Here is an 18,130-nt window from a genome sequence, read left to right as displayed (position 1 = left end):
GATCGTATAAGAAGAATAAGCTAGCATTTGAGGATCAGAGTAGTAATGTGATCACCTCACGTGTCTTCTAGTTGCCATTCGGGGCTGCATCAATTAGAATCTCACGGATCCTAGACATGTACTAATGTAATACTAGCCACTTATGAAATCGGAAGCACTTATCATCCTATAGTCTTTAAGACTAGGAGTCTATACATTCATAACTTCCTTAACATATAGAAAGTTCTAGAAAAGTAGTTCATCATCCAGAAGTGAATAAGAGACACTTACAAATGAAATTATTTCAGAGATCATATCACCTTTTACTTGCCTCTAAGACATGCCAAAAGAAGAGAAAGAATAGGCCTTACATACCTCTTACGGGTTACTCTATATCCCATTCGCCTCATCGTCCTTTGAACCTAGGTAACACGAAAGAAATATGATTATTAACAACCTTATACTTTTCAGCGCCTTAGGTTACACACGAGTATTCATAGAACTCATCCCCTCGCTCGCATTCTCGACTAGTTCCTTAACTAGTTAAGAAGTTAACGGAAATCGGACAGCACCTCTCCTATAATATGCCCTATCCGAATCCCCAATTACGTTATTAATACCTACAGCCAACCAAAAACATAACCATCAGCTCATATATATATATAACATGGCAACATTACGCAATATAAACTCCAAATGACTCGCTCGGAACTACGATACCAAAATAAGGTTTCTAGTTTCCATTTTGCAAAACCTTTAACCGTACGAAGTGGGGGTCATGTGGATGCAACCAGAAGCTCCCCCAACTCTTTTAGAACCCATTTAGGCCCTTCAACACACACCAGACAGCCAGAAGCCGCCTCCAAACACACAATGCCTCACTTCGACTATAATTTAACTACGACGACTTCAATTTAGATTATTTCTTTCACTGAGCATATCCACGATTTTTTTATACTTTAAGCAGTATAAAAGGTACATAATACACTTAACAATAACACCATAAAGTCCAAATTTAAAAGAGAAACCTTACCTTACTCGAAATTGGCCAAAACTAGAAACAATTGCACCTCGGAAACCTCTTTAGTGTGCTGAAAGTTGCAGACTGTTTGCAGCTTGTTCTTGCTGATCCAAAATAGATTTTTATGTTATTAAACACCACTATAACACCGTAGTATACCTTAAATAATTAATTTATGAAGCGAAATCGGAACGTATCTATTTTTTTCTCCCAAATCCGAGCTCTCTCTCTCTAGCTCAAGATTTCTTTTTCTTCTTCTCTCTTCTTGAACTCTCTTGAAGAAAAGGACTTATGGGATAAGTTGAGGGAAATAAGTCATAAAACATATATATGTAGGCCACTTAATTAATGAACTAACTTTACAAGACTTGGGTCATTCCTTGTGTTGGGCCTCAATTCTTCTATTACTATTGTTATTATGAGAGCTCAAACTACTTTATTGCAATTATTATTTAAGCCCAAAAGCTACAAGTCTTCTCTCTTTTTGCAATTCACAAACTACTCTCCAAAATTCCCAATTTTACCCTCGGCCTTCCTCCATATTTCCACATCAATTTTTTTCCATGAACATCACACCGGTACAAACTAGAATAAAAAAATAAATCACAACGTCATTCCTTGCAAATCACAATTTTTCTTTCTTTCTGAATGCCCAAAAGTGCAGGATATAACATCTATCCCTTCCTTAGAATCGTTTGATAGTGTCATAGCTTATCCGGCTCTCATAATAATGTCTAAGGAACTTAGGAGACATTCCAAGTTTAAAAGTGTGGGGCGTAACAATACCGTACAAATACCTTCGCGTTGGAGATGAACTATACCCTACCAGCAAATTAACAAAGAATGTTATATCAGGCCTGGTTGCATTAGCAAGGTACATAAGTGCACCAATAGCACTGAGATATGGTACTTCAGGACCAAAAAGTTCTTCATCCTCTTCTGGTGGCTGAAACGGATCTTTTTTCACTTCAAGTGATCGAACAACCATTGGAGTATTTAATGGATGTGCTTTGTCCATGTAAAATCATTTTTAAAATTTTCTCAGTATAGGCAGATTGATGGACAAAGACCCCATCTGCTAAATGTTCAATTTGCAGACCTAAACAATGTTTTGTCTTTCCAAGGTCTTTCATCTCAAATTCTTTCTTTAGATATTCAATCACCTTTTGGACCTCTTCAGGGGTTCTAATGAGATTTATGTCATCCACATAAACAACGAGTATAACAAACTCTGATTCTATTTTCTTAATGAAAACCAGGAGCGAAAGAACCAAGTTTTCTGTGGTGATGTCAGAACATGAAAAAATGACATCATTTATATAGCCTTCATTTATTAAGTACTCACTAAGGTGATTATACCACATACGTCCTGATTGCTCTAGACCATATAATGATCTTTGCAGTTTTATTGAGTACATCTCCCGAGACTTATTACATGCTTCAGGCAATTTTAATCCTTCTGAAATTTTCATGTAAATTTCATTATCAAGTGAACCATAAAGGTAAGTTGTAGCTACATACATTAGATGTATTTCAATATTTTTACGTACAGCTAGACTGATGAGATATCGAAATGTTATTCCAACCATAACAGGTGAATATGTTTCTTCATAGTTGACCCCGGGTCTTTGAGAGAATCCTTGTGCATCAAGGCGTGCCTTGTATCTTACAATTTCATTTCTCTTATTTCATTTTTGCACAAAAACTCATTTATAGACAACTAGTTTTACACCTTCAGGTCCAAAAACCTCATGTTTAGCAAGTGAGTCTAATTCTGATTGAATTGCCTTTTGCAATTCTGTCCAATCACATCTACGTCGACATTTTTCGATGGATTTAGGTTCAAGACTTTCACTATCTTGCATAAGGCTAAGTGCAACATTATATGCAAAAACATTATCAATCGTGATTTTTGATCGGTCTAAATTTATCTTATCACCGGTAGAACTTATTGAAAGTTCTTCATTCACTTGAGTCTCAAGTTCACTGATTTCTTTAGGAATATCAGGATTACTCAAATCTTACCCTCTTCAAGAGATTCTTGTGTAGTATTATCTTTATTATTTCTTGCTTCTCTTTCTGGTATTTTTATCCTTTGAACCCAATGGTCTACCACGTGTCAGGCGTATTTGGGATTCAGAATCTATGATACTAGTAGATGATGCTTTTGGGACATCAATCCAGATAAGCACATTTACTACAGGAATATGTGACTTAGTTATCCATTTCAAATCAGTAAATGTATCTAACATTTGATTTGCTATTTTCTGTAAGTGGATGATCTTCTGGACCTCCTACTCACATGTGCGGGTATGTGGATCAAAATGAGATAGTGATAAAACTTTTCACGTAATATCTTTTTCGGGTTCTTTTTTTCTCTCCCTAATAGAGGGAAAGTTATTTTATCAAATCGACAATCTACAAATCGAGCAGTAAATAAGTCTTCAGTCAATGGTTCAAGGTATTAAATTATGGAGGGTGAGTCAAACCCAACATATATGCCCAACCTTCGTTGAGGGCCAATCTTTGTACGTTGTGATGGTGTTACAGGCACGTATACTGCACAACCAAAAATTCTTAGATGGGCTATATTTGGCTCATGTGCAAATACTAATTGTGACGGAGAGTATTTATTATAATATGTCGGTCTGAGACGTATAAGTGCTACTGCATGTAAGATAGCACGACCCCAAACAGTAATTGACAATTTTGTTTTCATTAGTAAAGGTCTTGCTATCAATTGTAGGTGTTTTATAAATGACCCTGCAAGGTCATTTTGAGTATGAACATGAGCAATAGGATGTTCAATTTTTATCCCAATTGATAAGCAATAATCATTAAAAGCTTAGGATGTAAATTTTTCAGCATTATCAAGATGAATGACCTTAATTGGATAATCTGAGAATTGCGCTCTCAATCTTATTATTTGTGCTAATAACTTCGTGAACGTCATGTTACAGGATGATAAGAGGCATATATGAGACCATCTAGATGATGCATCTATAAGGACCATAAAATATCTAAACAATCCACTAGGTGGATGAATAGGTCCACATATATCTCCATGTATACGCTCTAAAAAGCTAGGAGATTTGATGTCAACCTTTAGGGTCGATGGTCTGGCAATTAATTTGCCTTGATAACAAGCAGTATATGAAAATTCATCATTCTTAAGAATCTTTTGGTTCTTTAACGGCCAGTTGAATTTTTAAAGATTTGTCTCATCATTATTAATATAGGATGACCTATTCGATCATGCCATAGCACAAATGTATTTAGATCAGTAAACTTCTGGTTTACAATCATATGTGTTTCAATTGCACTAATTTTTGCATAATATAGGTCAGACGACAAAGTTGGTAATTTTTTCAAAACATACTTCTAGCCTGAGACACTCTTGGTTATACCAAAATATTCAGTATTCATTTCATTTAATGTCTCAACATGATATCCATTTTTGTGGATATCTTTAAACTTAAAAAGTTTCTTGGGGATATAGAAGAGAATAGGCAGAATTATAATAGCTCTTTCGGAGCCTTCAATTATTTTTGAATTACCAAAAATTGTAGTAACATTTGCTTTCCTTCTAAGCAAGTTGGAAAAATATTTCTCATCTTTAAAAATAGCATGAGTTGTTCCACTATCAATTACACAAATATCTTCGTGATTGATCATTGATCCAAATAAAATTTGAGGCAAATTCATATTTTTTTTCAAAAGGAAATAAAGTAAATATTATAATTAATACATGGTTTATTACACAAATTTTATTTATTTATATGGACTGGGAAAATACAAACATAATATTTAGTACAGATAAAATAAAATAAAAAATAATTTAAATATTATTAGTCTTATCAATATTCATATTTTCTTCTGGAAAATTAAAGAAATCAGATACATCCAGATGCATAGGCTCAATATTATCCTCAAAGATAAAATTTATCTCTGGATTATTTTTTGCTCTTTTCAAGAACGCCTGATATAGTTGAACCAAGCATTTTGATGACCGACAAGTCCGCGATCAGTGTCCCACATCTCCACATCTATGACATATGCTTTCTGAATTTTTCTTGGGTAAAGCTTCTGGCCTTTTACTCTGCCTTTTATATTGCTGATCACTTTTCGGTGCCAGCCGAGCATCATGATTATAATTTCTTCTTCGACCATGACCACAACCACGACTGGGGCCATGGCCTCTTTCGCGTTGGTTATAATTTGCCTGATTCACTTTAGGGAGTGGCAAAGAACCAACGGGCCGACTATCATGATTTTTCATTAATAGTTCATTGTGGCGTTCAGCAATAAGAAGGTGAGATAGTAATTCAGAATATTTTTTAAAATCTTTTTCGCGATATTGCTGCTGCAGGAGCATATTCGCGGGTAAAAATATGGAGTATATTTTTTTGAGTTTATCTTGCTCAGTTATTTCGTCTCCGCATAAATTTAACTGAGCTATAATTCTAAACAAGGCAGAATTATATTCAGTTATATTTTTGAAATTCATTAATCGCAAGTTTAGTCAATCATGACGTGCTTGTGGAAGCATGACCAACTTCAAGTGGTCATATCTTTCTTTTAAATTTTTCCACAATTTAAGAGGGTCTTTTAATGTGAGATATTGTAATTTTAGCCCTCATCAAGATGGTGGCGGAGAAATATCATGGTTTTTGCACGGTCTTGACTAGATGCCGTATTTTCATCTTTGATGGTGTCTGCCAGACCCATCGATTCTAAATGAATTTCGGCATCAAGTGCCCATGATGAGTAGCATTTTCCAAAAATATCAAAAGCAACAAATTCAAGTTTTGAAATAATAGACATTTTAAGAAAATAAAATTCTTACTCTTTTATTACCTTCTTAAAAATATAGCTCAAAGCGATAGAAGCTCATGCTAATAACGTATTATGAAATAAACCAACTTAACAATTTAAGAAAGAAAATAGAGTAAAAAAGAGAGAGGAACAAATCAAATTTTTCTGTATCTTGTTGTACATTCTTCTTAATGTCAAGGGTGGCATTTATAAAAGAGGAAAAAACATAAAGTATGAAATAAAATATAATAGATGGACCCCACATAAAAAGAAAAAGGAAAAATTAATTGCAAGTGGATCCAACTTTGTTGTTTTGCTGTTTAATAGGATTAGTTATTTTAATGGTTTAGAGGGATTATTAGTTGGAATTTCACTATTCCAATTCCTACAGCACGTCACAGTCCTGAAGGCATAACAGAAAATAGAGGTTTGTGAGGTGACACTTGCCGTTTCCTCCGAAACAGCACCCGGTGATTATGTCTTCCCAATCACACTTTTTAATACACCTCAACTGACCCTTTTTTTTTTCATTCATTTTTGCTGTCATATTCAAACACCCAAACTAAAAATCACTCAATTTTTTCATCTTGTTAGCAGTAAAGAATACTACTCTGAAAAGGGATGATCTTAAAAGTTTCTATTTTCATCATTTTCTTCACTCTTTACCTTCACTGGTATGGTATACTCCAAACTTTGATGATGTTGTAGTTTCTGCTCTTTATTTTCTAGCTAAATGATAAATCTGAAAGACACCCACTTCATATAATTTCAGAATTAGTTTAGTTTCTTTGCTTTTCGTGTTATGATGCATGTGAGCTTGATGTTCAGTATCCAAGATTTGCTTATTTGCAAGTTTAATCTTTTCGACTATTTACAGCTCAGTGGCCATTGAAATGGTTTTCTTGGAACTTTTCTATGGTAGTTTCTGATCCACTGGAGAAAGAAAACCCACATTTATTTTTGATAAAACTTAAAATTCTGATGCATTTTGGCCTGGATTCATTGGCCACTTTGCTTAAACTGTGCAAGTTCTAATCTTTTGAGTATTACTATTTTTAATCACCATGGTGGCATCTGTTAGGCTGTTATAGAGTCAGGACCGTCTCAACAAAGATTGGGGGCCTAAAGCAAATTTTATAGTGAGGCCTTAATTTTTTATATTGTTTGCAGTTGACATTTACAAACAATATATCCATTGCTTTTCAGTGGCCCTATGGTCGAGCTGTATAGAGTTGGGTGGTACAAGAAGTTTTTGACTTAATGAGTTGGGCCAATCTCTTTGTATTGTTGAGTTTCAATTGTTTTCCTCTTAGATAATGAATTGCAATGTATTGTTGAAAAGATGTCTATTTTATGATCAAAGTGTAATATGTTTGAGTATTATTCGGGTCATATCTACAGGGAAAGGTCAGAAACTAAATCTCAGGGTGATATTGGACAAGCCAGCTTGCCGCCAAGAGGTTGGAACTCCTATGACTCATTTTGTTGGACCATCTCTGAGGAAGAGTTTCTTCAGAATGCAGAACTTGTAGCACAGCGATTAAAACCTCATGGTTATGAGGTAATAGTTAAAAAAACATAACAATAGGCTTTAATGTTGTGTTTGTTATGATTGGAAATGACTTTCTCCGTTTTCTGGTATTTGGTTACAAGTAAATGTTTTCCATCAAAAGGGGGAAATTTGACTTTCCTCATTTATGGATTTAAGTAAATTCCTTATAACTGTCATTTGCAATTTGCTAATATTATTGAAAAATCTCTAATACATAATTATTTTCAAAAGTGTTGGTTGTTCACCACCAAACACCAATTTTCCTTAAGGAATGAATTTTATCATACTAAACATTCCCTAAAAGGAAAATGTGTAGAATTTAGATTCTTTTACAGTTCCGACAAGTTTTTGCTTTCATCTCTAAACTTTGTCTACTTTTGGATTCTGTGCAGTATGTTGTGGTGGACTTTCTTTGGTATAGGAAGAAAATAATAGGTGCTTATACTGATTCTTATGGTTTCGATGTCTTTGATGAGTGGGGAAGGATGGTTCCTGACCCTGGAAGATGGCCTTCCTCTCAAGGTGGAAAAGGGTTTTCTGAAGTGGCCCGAAAGGTTCATAGCATGGGTCTGAAATTTGGGATTCATGTAATGAGAGGTTTAAGTCTACAAGCATTCAATGCTAACACCCTCGTACTGGATACCACTACGGTATTGTTCTTTATCCAGAACCAACTCAACTTTCTGCTTTCATTTGTAGATGTAAATATTGGTATGTGCAGTCCAATTTCGTTAGACTGGAAAATACAGCTTCTTGGGCAAGTTCATACCCATTTTTATCTAAACGTGTTGATGATAGCTGGTAAAGTTCATCTTATAAGCTCTTATACATACTAGTAGCTATGACAAATGCTTGACTTGTGATTCATCCAACAGGGCAAAGCTTATGAAGAGGCTGGTCGACAATGGCGTGCACAAGATATAGGAATTAAGGAGAGGACTTGTGCATGGATGAAAAATGGTTTCATGAGTGTGAATACCAAGTTGGGAGCTGGAAGAGCATTCCTTAGGTCACTCTATCAACAATATGCTGACTGGGGTGTTAATTTTGGTAAGACATATTCGTTACTCAAGATAATTATTGGGAGATATATTTCCATGACTTATGATGATTTAGCTGATGATTTGACGTGTTCAAAAGTGTGATTTTCATGTGAAATCATAACATGGGAGATCAACTTTAATATCATAAACCCAATGATTCTGCTTTCTAGGAAAACTTCTTTAAGAAGTAGGACTAATCCTTGTTTGGATAGTCCAAGCTAAACATCCCAAATCACTGTTTAACTGTTGAGTTTTCTATGCTTTATCTTAAAAGGAATTTTCTGTTTTTTCTTCTTCAGTAAAACTTGACTGTGTATTCGGTGATGACTTGGATTTACATGAGATAACCGTTGTTTCAGAGGTAAGGTTGTTAACTTTCTTCTACTTATCCCACTGCATCTTGCCCCTTTTGATGGTGCTATGACATGATTTTACTTCCTGAAAGGACGAACAAGGTAACATAATAGCTGAAAGATTTTTCGTTGGATCCATACGTTCATCTCACAATGGCAAGTGAGAAATGTGATAACAATGTGCTTATCTGTAGGTATTGAATGAGCTTAGCCAACCTATCATATATTCCTTGTCCCCTGGAACTAATGCAAAACCAATCATAGCGAAGCAAGTTAGTGGTTTGGTCAATATGTATCGAGTAACCGGGGATGACTGGGATACTTGGAATGATGTCTCTGCCCACTTCAACGTTGCGAGGTAAATTATCTACCTTTTCTAATAATTTGTCATGATTTTCTCGTTTTTTCTAATCTTGCTGCCAAAAATTTGTTTTCACATTGTGTAATGTGATTGCTCATCTATCTCGTAGATATATCATAAATTTGATGGAAGTTCCTTGAGCTTCTAAATAGTTAAGCAGTATGTTCAATGTTCTAACAATCAGATTATGTTTCAGCTCAAATTTTATCTTCTGGTTTGTTCTTTGTCCGTGACAGTATTTGTTATTTAACTGTTGACATATGCTTCTCCTTACCCTTGTTCCAGGGACTTCTCTGCTGCTAACTTAGTAGGAGTCAAGGGCCTGAAGGGGAAATCGTGGCCTGACTTAGATATGCTACCACTTGGATGGCTAACAGATGCAGGTGAAGGATTGTTTTTATTCTCTGTGTTTGTTAAACTGTAACATAATATTCTCATTTCAGAAAGGATTTTGTATGGTTTGCCAAAGATACATACTAGTTTGATGCATATTCATTCTCATCAGAGACTGTTTATTGAAGTGCACTAGCATAAGGTTCTCTGTCTTTTACAATTTAAGGAGATTTTAACATCAACCAATTTGGTTACTATGATTCTCCTCCAGCGCAGAATTATGTGTTCCTCTTGGGAAAAACAAGGAGGAAAATCCAGCATGAAATATTATACTCCGTTTTGGTGCAGGTTCAAATGATGGTCCACACAGATATTGCGGGCTTAATCTGGACGAGCAACGTACTCAGGTAATATTCCCATAGTGGTTCTGGTTCTGCAAATATGACATAGCTCAAGTGACCCCTTTGTATTCTATGGATCTTCTGGCAGGTGACTCTATGGTCCATGGTCAGGTCCCCTCTCATCTTTGGTGGAGATATGAGAAAGCTTGATGATGCTACATTCAGTCTCCTGACGAATCCTACTCTGTTGGAGATTAACTGGTTTAGCTCGAACAACATGGAGGCATGTGAATAAATTTAAATTGACTCAACTTTTCGCTTCACTTAGGCATACAATTCAATCCTAAGCTGATGTTTTCAATTGCAGTTTCATTATGTGACAGGTTCCTTAAGTTCATCTGGAAAACATTGCTTGACTCACCATACCGAGGATAAAGAGAAAATAGATGTGTTGGAGACGAGAGTTTTGGCTCTAAGGAGCTGCAAAGATGTAAAGGCAAATGGCTGGTCTACTAAAGTTCTTGACAATAATGTAGAGCAAGTGTGCTGGGAAGAGAACTCAAATAAACACAAGGCACCTTTTTGTCTAAACAAGAGAGAAGCACTTTCAGCATCGTAAATATCTTCAACTTCCTCTGATATATCCAATTCGACCGTGATCTTGTTTATGCTATAATTGTCGATCTTCCTGGCTCATGATGAAGTTGTCCTTCATGCAGAGAAGGGGAGATGGTATATAAGCACCAAAATCATGGGAAACTTCACTTATTGGTAACAGAGAGAACAGAACTTTGTTTTGGTGCATCTTCAAATAGAAAGCTTACAGCTAACGAGTTGAGCAGAGGTTCATTTTCACGGTGCAGATCACATGCCAACCAGGTAAGTCAATTTGAATTTTGAGACGTATGACCTATTCTATTAACTGCAGCAAGAAATTCTGTGCTTGCTTTGAATAAATGGAAACTCTTGTAGTTTCATCTAAATTTTCTTCTGAGTTTCGCATAACAGATGTGGGAGAACTACAATGGAACCCTCATGAATAGTTATTCTGGTCTTTGTGCTATCATGGATTTTGTCAAAGGTAAACTTTTTTTTAATCTGGAAAACTTGCCTACGCTGCACTGATTTATGTCCAACTTAGAGATTGATACCTACTACTGTGTACTGATTTTTCTTTCATGCAGCTTCTTCTGGTGGAGTTAGGTCCTGGCTTGCAACTGGAAGGAGAGGTATGGTTTCTCTAACGAAAAATTTATTCCACAGAGACACAACAGATATCACTACCTCTAATGGAGAATGTCTTCAATGGATGATAGTGAAATACATACACGGTTTTTTGTTAAGTTTTTGTGAGTCTGAATAAAGGGATATAGTTGGGGGAGTTTACAGTAATTAGCCTAAAGTTAAAGGAGGTGCAAGTAAGCTTCTATGCTTGTAACTTAAAAGAATATCTAAGATTGAATTAACAGAGTCTAGTCTTGATCAATAAGAAATAATAGGCACCGAGGGAGTAAGCAAATTTGAAATAAGGCCACTGTCATTAAAAGATATGAGCTAATTGGCTAGAAATTTGGTCTATGGTATGTGGTTCCTTGACATTGAGAAATTCCTAAAGCTATAAAATGGAAGCTAAGTGAGACCACTGTAAGCCTACATGTATTACAGATCCTTGCAAATGTCAATATATGCGGTAAGCATCAGCGCCTGCGATAACAGTTTGCAGATAATATATTAGATGGTTTTAAGTTATATTAACATTATCTGTGCAGTTGAACCAATAATAGAAAGGCTATTTCCCAGGTTACCATATCAGGCTTGCTATGAACAGTTAAGACAATATAAAGAGTTTTTACAGTATCTGTGCAATTGAACCAATGATAGCTATAATAGCAGGCTATTTCGCGGGTTACCATATCAGGCTTGCTATGAATAGTTAAAGAGGATACAAAGAGTTTTTACATTATCTGTGCAGTTGAACCAATGATAGCAGGGTTTTTCTCAGTTTACCGTATCAGACTCGCTATGACTACCCACATATTATTGTGGTTCTATTTAGCTTTATGGTGTCAAACGACTTGCACACTGTTGGTGCACAGAATCTAACCCTTGTTAGATTATTGGATCTGACATCAGTATACTGTTCGATACATTTTCAGGAGAAGTCTACTTGGCGTTCTTCAATTTGAACAACCAGTTGACAGAAATGTCAGCAAAGATATCAGACATAACCAAGGCAATTCATGCTACTAGTTCCAAGTGCACAGGCAGAGAAGTGTGGAGTGCCACAAATCTTGGAGCCATAAAGGATTCAATATCTATGTCAGTAAGAGCTCACGGATGTGCATTATTTGTCTTGAACTGCACATAATGTTGAATACACTGGAGAAGTTCTACATCAAGTCCACATTGTATATTCATCTTTTGTACAACTTCTGTTGGATCCTTGACTGAAATGAAATACTACTATCCTTTTGTCTTATTATTGTTGTTAACCTATCATATCATTAAGAGTCGGGTGAAGGACAGATCAGTCTTTTCATTCGGTTCATCTCCGAGACCTCGTAGGGAGAGGCTAACAATCAACGGCCAGTTGCCTTCCCTCTCCTCTGAGGCCGATAACATCCACCTTTGGAGCGCTGTGCCTTTGAATAGGGTAGCAGCCCAGACATAGATGATCTCATATATGGAGAAAGAGATTGTTGATGTTGGTAGATTAATCTATTTCATAAAGTTAAATCTATGAAAAAGAGATTGTTGACGTTAGTAGATTAATTTATTCATTAATTGGACATTATGCTTCCATGCCAAAAGGTTAAATCTAACAAAATTATGCTTCCATGCCAAAAAGTTAAATCTAACAAAATGTGGATTTATTAGACTAGGACCTTGTGCAAGTTGGTACCCTCTCCGTCTATCAGCTTATTGGTTTGAAAATACAAGATAGAAAGAAAAGGTTTCTCTCCCTCAATTTATACTATTATTTTTTTTATTAGTTTCAAAAAGAATGATATGTTTCTACTTTTAATAATAATTTAATTTTTAAATATTTATTTTACACTTATGCCCGGCTACGAGATTGACTTTGTCCGAATTATTATAGCCGAGATCCACGAGAGGGCACTCTAGAAAACCACTACCATTTCCTTTCTGTAATATCACAGGCGTTTGAAGGTTGGAATATGATATAATAAGGTTAAGCTTTCCAAAAATGGTCTTGGTGTATTTCGAGGACCCGTATATCGAAAGATAAATTTTTCAAGAAATTGCACAAAATAGTAGGATGCGCGGCAAGTCCGCGTCGTGGACTTGCTCCCCCACAGTGTAATTTTTCCCCGAGTCAAAATCTGGCCAAAATCTCACACTCAAAATAGGCCTATTTGGGAACAAGTCCGTACTTGGAGTAGGTTTTCTATCCGAATTTAGTTTTCAAGTGGGGACACTTTAGACATTTCTCTAATTATTAGTTAATGAACCTGAATGTTTTTATGACCTAATTCGCCTCTATAAACTAACCTATACAACTAAATTCATTCTACCACAATTCACTTATTCAAATATTTCTCTCTCTACGAAAGCTCTCAAAGACTATTGAAGATCCTCGGGAAATTCTCTCAAGCTCTCCATTGAAAGTCCAAGTTTCTTCCAATTTCTTTGGTCTTCCCACTCAAGGTATGTGGGTATTTAATCCTAGGGTACTTTCACCCATGGAGCCCAACAAAATTCTCTACTTTTTCAATCAATCAAAGTATATGTATTTCTATGGGTTTTATGATCTCCATTTTCAATTGCATGAATTATGATTCTAATTATGATTACGAATCTATTTTAATATAAATTGATGATTATTGCATGGATTTGAAGAGTTTTTCTATGAATTTTCCTACATTGATTCTTAGGGTTCATGATATGAATTATGAGTATTTTCAATTATACTTCCAATTGATATTATTTTCATGAATTATGTATGAATTGATATAAAGTAGATGATAATGATCATAACTCATAAATCGTGCTTAAAACTAACATATAACATAGGGCTTTGAAATTTATCTTGAAAACATGGAATGTCATGTCAATTATGCATAATTAGGCTAATAGCATTAAAATATATCATTATTAAAAAGGCGCAATGCAAATCATGAAATTAGGAATTTTAAAAAAAGAATTCATAAAAGATTTTAAGAAGAAATTTTGGGATTCCATGGGTAAAAGGGCCCAATGATGAATTCCCACATACTTTGACCATTAGAATCCCTAAGCTGTAGAGAATTGAAGCTTGATCTTGAAGAGATCCTTAGAATTCACTTGAGGAAGGAGACTTGGAGAGCACACTTTTAGAGAGAAGATTTTAATTTAGGGAGTTAGGGTGAGAATGAGAAGGTTAGGAGGCTTTAGGATAATTAATAGGTTAGAATAAACTCCCAAAAACCATCCACATTCATTAATGAGAACTTAGGGAATGACCAAAATACCCCCAACTTAAAAACTGAAAACTACACCTAGATGAACCTCCACCATGACCTGTGATTGCCAATACTGATCGTGGTCATGATCGTGGTGATAGACTTGGTCGTTTGAATCATAGGTCTTCCAATGGTCCCCCTCTACGAGACCCACCACGATCAGTGAAGGCCACTACGACCCGTGGTGGTGGGCGTGGTGAGGAGGCTACCTAGGGGTCTGAGGAGGGTGTCCAGCACGGCTTGTGGTGCTCACAACGGCACATGGTGCCTCTCGTAGACCTTACCCTTGATCCACGAAAACTCTGAGTTTCCACCATGATGGACGATATGGCCCGTACTCTTGTTCATGAGTCATAAACTGAGCTCATGGGGAGGGATTGCCTGGTGCAAAAGCTGAGATTTTCTTGGAAATATTTTTTGAACCTCGTTTTTCGACTTTTCAACTTCCAGGTCTTACAATGTCTCCTCCTTGGGAATATTCGTCTTCGAATGGACTCAAACTAGCATGAATGGAATAGGAAAGAACATAACATCCCAACAAGAATGCAAGATATCTTGAAATTGCATAAAACATAAAATATTCAATCTTAAACTTAAACATAACTTAATAACTCATTTCATGAACATGAATGCATATGAAAATATGAAAATGACTGAAACACTTGATTTGGACTGAATGGATCACGAAGGAACTAAATACTTCCACTAGGCACAAAAGAAAAGAGATGAGGATATCGCGATATCTTATCGGCTTCGGTTTCCCATGTAGCACCCTCAACCTCTTGGTTCCTCCATAAAACTCTAACTGAAGCTACTTCTTTGTTCCTCAACCTCCTAACTTGTCGGTCTAGGATTTCAACCGGAACTTCCTCATTAGAGGGAATCTCCTTCATCTCCAAGTTGCCCAAGGGTAGAATCACCAATAAATTTCTTCAACAAAGACACATGAAATACCGAATGTGCCGATGCCAAATCCATAGGCAAATCCAACTCATAAGCCACCTTGTCAATCCACCTCAAAATCTGATATGGAATAACATAGCGGTTACTTAGCTTTCCTTTTTTACCAAAACGCATCACACCTTTCATGGATGAAAATTTTCAAGTAAACCCAATCATTAACCTCAAATTGAAGTTCTCTTCTCCTTACATACAAATAGAACTTTTGTCAACTTCAGGCTGTCTTCAATCAACCTCACATTTTCCATAGCCTAATGCATCAACTCGGGTACTATTAAGGCAATTTCACCAACCTCGAACCAGCCAATAGGAGACCTGCACCTCCTAACATATAAGGCCTCAAATGGAGCCATCTGAATGCTGGAATGATAACTGTTATTATAGGCGAACTCTATTAATGGCAAATGATCATCCCAATTTCCTTTGAAATACATAATACATGCCCTCAACATGTCCTCTAGATTCTTAATGGTGTCTCGACCTGACCATCCGTCTGTGGGTGAAAAGTTGTACTAAGCTTCACCTGAGTACCATGACCCTTTTGAAAAGATCTCCAAAACTGATATGTAAATGGAGTACCTCGATTCGAAATTATAGATAATGGAACACCATGAATCTTAATCAACTCTCGGATATGCAACTTAGCATAGTCCTTCACTGAATATGAAGTCTTAACAGGAAGAAAATGAGCCGATTTAGTCATTCGATCAACAACCACCCAAATAGAATCATGTTGCCTACGAGTACAAGGTAAACCAGTAACAAAGTCCATATTCAAGGCTTCTCACTTCTATTTAGGAATCTCAAAATCTTGAGCAAAATCTTTACATTTTTAATGCTCAACTTTCATTTGTCAACAAAGAACTTAGCCACAAACTCCGTAATATCCCTATTCATGTCATTCCACTAGTACACTTCCCTCAAATCACAATACATTTTTATGGAACCAAGATGAATAGAATATTTCAAACTATGAGCCTCGCACAGTATTATCTTCCTCAAACCATCAACATTGAGAACACATAACCGACCGTGATATTTCAAAACATCATCTCCTCTTTGGGAAAAAGCCTCAATGGCTTTTTCGGCAATCTTCTTCTTCAACTCAACCAAAGTAGGGTCACTATCTTATTTTGCCTTAATATCTGCTACCAAAGATAATTCGGAGCCATTTTTCGCAATAACACCACCATCCTAAGAGTCAACCAATCGGACACCTAAACAGGCCAATCTACGAACATCCCGAACTAGCTGTTTCTTCTCATCTCCAATGTGGGCAACATTATCCATAAACATCTACTAAGAGAGTCAGCAACCATATTTGTCTTTCCCATATGGTATAGCACACTTATATCATAATTTTTCAACAATTTAAGTCATCTTCTTTGTCGAAGATTCAAGTTCCTTTAAGTGAACACATATTGCAAACTCTTGTGATCGGTGAATACATCCACATGGATACCATACAAATAGTGTCTCCACAATTTTAATGTAAATACCATAACCGCTAACTCTAAGTCATGGGTGGGTAGTTCCTATCGTGAACCTTGAGTTGCCTAGAAGCATAGGGTAGCACTTTACCATTTTGCATTAGTACACAACCAAGACCAACTAGTGAAACATCACAATAGACGACAAACCCATCGGAATCTTCCAGCAAAGTCAACACCGGTGCCAAAGTAAGCCTATTCTTCAACTCTTGAAAACTCTTCTCATAAGCCTTGGACCATTGGAATTTCACCTTCTTTTGAGTCAAAGTAGTCAAGGGCGAAGCAATAGAAGAGAAGCCTTCCACAAACCGCCTATAATAATAGGGTAAGTCCAAGAAAATTCGAATATCGGAAGGGGACAACGGTCTAAGCTAATTCTTTACTGCTTCAATCTTCTTAGGATCAATCATGATAGCTTCATAGGAGACAATATGGCCAAGAAAAGCAATTGACCTCAACTAAAATTCGCATTTGCTAAACTTAGCAAACAGTTGATGGTCCTTGACAATTTGCAAAACAACCCTCAAATGATCGGCATGCTCTTCCTCACTCCGAGGGTAGATCAAAATATCATCAATAAACACAATAACAAACATATCCAAGTATTTCTTGAACACCCTGTTCATCAAATTCATAAAAGCTGCAGGAGCATTCATTAGTTCAAAAAACATAATCAAGAATTCAAAGTGACCATATCGAGTTGTAAAATCCATCTTAGTAATGTCACATTCTCTTACTTGAAGTTGTTGATAACCCAATCAAAAATTAATATTTGAAAAGTAGCTTTCTCCTAGAAGTTGATCGAATAATTCATCAATCCTTGAAATTTGATACTTATTCTTAATTGTGATCTTATTTAATTATCGGTAGTCAATACACATACGGAGAGAGTAATCCTTCTTTCTAGCAAAGAGAATCAGAGCACCTCATGGATATATACTCGGTCTAATAAAACCATTATCCAACAAATTCTTCAATCGATCATTTAACTCTTTCAACTTTGTTGGGGCCATTCGATATGGAGAAATAGAGATAAGCTGAGTATTAGAGAGAAGATCGATACCAAAGTCTATTTCCCTTTCAGGAGGAATGCCTGGGAGGCCATCAAGGAAAACTTTTGGAAACTCATTAACAACGGAAACTGACTCAAGAGTAAGTTTAGAATAAGTATCTCTAACTTGGACTAGATGATAAATGCAATCTTTGAAAATCATTTTCTGAGCTTTAAGGCAAGAGATGAATTAACCCTTAAACATGAAATTACTATCTTTCCATTCTAGGGATGGTTCATTTGGAAACTGAAACTTGACCGCACGGACCCTACAACATATAAAAGCATAACATGCATGAAGCCAATCTATATCGAGAATAACGTCAAAATTGGTCATATCAACCTTTACAAGATCAACTGAGGTGATT

General features: G+C 36.0%; 1 protein-coding gene across 3 annotated transcripts; it reads left to right on the top strand.

Annotated features, from left to right (window-relative positions):
- Positions 1 to 6,193: 6,193 nt before the first annotated feature.
- LOC129880400 (alpha-galactosidase) lies at positions 6,194 to 12,277 on the top strand. 3 transcript variants are annotated; one of them, XM_055954416.1, is made up of 15 exons: positions 6,202 to 6,285; positions 6,413 to 6,489; positions 7,217 to 7,376; positions 7,760 to 8,017; positions 8,243 to 8,417; positions 8,710 to 8,771; positions 8,958 to 9,121; positions 9,410 to 9,507; positions 9,806 to 9,864; positions 9,947 to 10,081; positions 10,166 to 10,413; positions 10,518 to 10,677; positions 10,807 to 10,879; positions 10,983 to 11,027; positions 11,955 to 12,277. In XM_055954416.1, the coding sequence occupies exons 2-15, from the start codon at positions 6,437 to 6,439 to the stop codon at positions 12,164 to 12,166; spliced, it is 1,902 nt and encodes a 633-aa protein (XP_055810391.1). In that variant the 5' UTR covers positions 6,202 to 6,285; positions 6,413 to 6,436; the 3' UTR covers positions 12,167 to 12,277. The 3 variants fall into 3 exon arrangements, with proteins under 3 accessions (XP_055810392.1, XP_055810390.1, XP_055810391.1); XM_055954415.1 differs by having other exon boundaries at positions 6,197 to 6,489; XM_055954417.1 differs by lacking the exons at positions 10,518 to 10,677; positions 10,807 to 10,879; positions 10,983 to 11,027; positions 11,955 to 12,277 and having other exon boundaries at positions 6,194 to 6,489; positions 10,166 to 10,417.
- Positions 12,278 to 18,130: the final 5,853 nt, after the last annotated feature.

Source organism: Solanum dulcamara, chromosome 2 (assembly GCF_947179165.1).
Source record: "Solanum dulcamara chromosome 2, daSolDulc1.2, whole genome shotgun sequence".
Classification (NCBI taxonomy): Eukaryota; Viridiplantae; Streptophyta; class Magnoliopsida; order Solanales; family Solanaceae; genus Solanum; species Solanum dulcamara.
The sequence above is the reverse complement of the archived record's forward strand: the minus strand, read 5'-3'. Positions and strand labels throughout refer to the sequence as shown.

What these genes read in the sequence shown, in the direction of transcription:
- LOC129880400 (XM_055954415.1), top strand. Translation starts at nt 6,437, where the DNA reads ATGATCTTAAAAGTTTCTATTTTCATCATTTTCTTCACTCTTTACCTT. An exon ending in TCGTACTGGATACCACTACG is followed by an intron (nt 8,018 to 8,242) that starts GTATTGTTCTTT and finishes TTCATCCAACAG; the next exon opens with GGCAAAGCTTATGAAGAGGC. An exon ending in TGACTGGGGTGTTAATTTTG is followed by an intron (nt 8,418 to 8,709) that starts GTAAGACATATT and finishes TTTCTTCTTCAG; the next exon opens with TAAAACTTGACTGTGTATTC.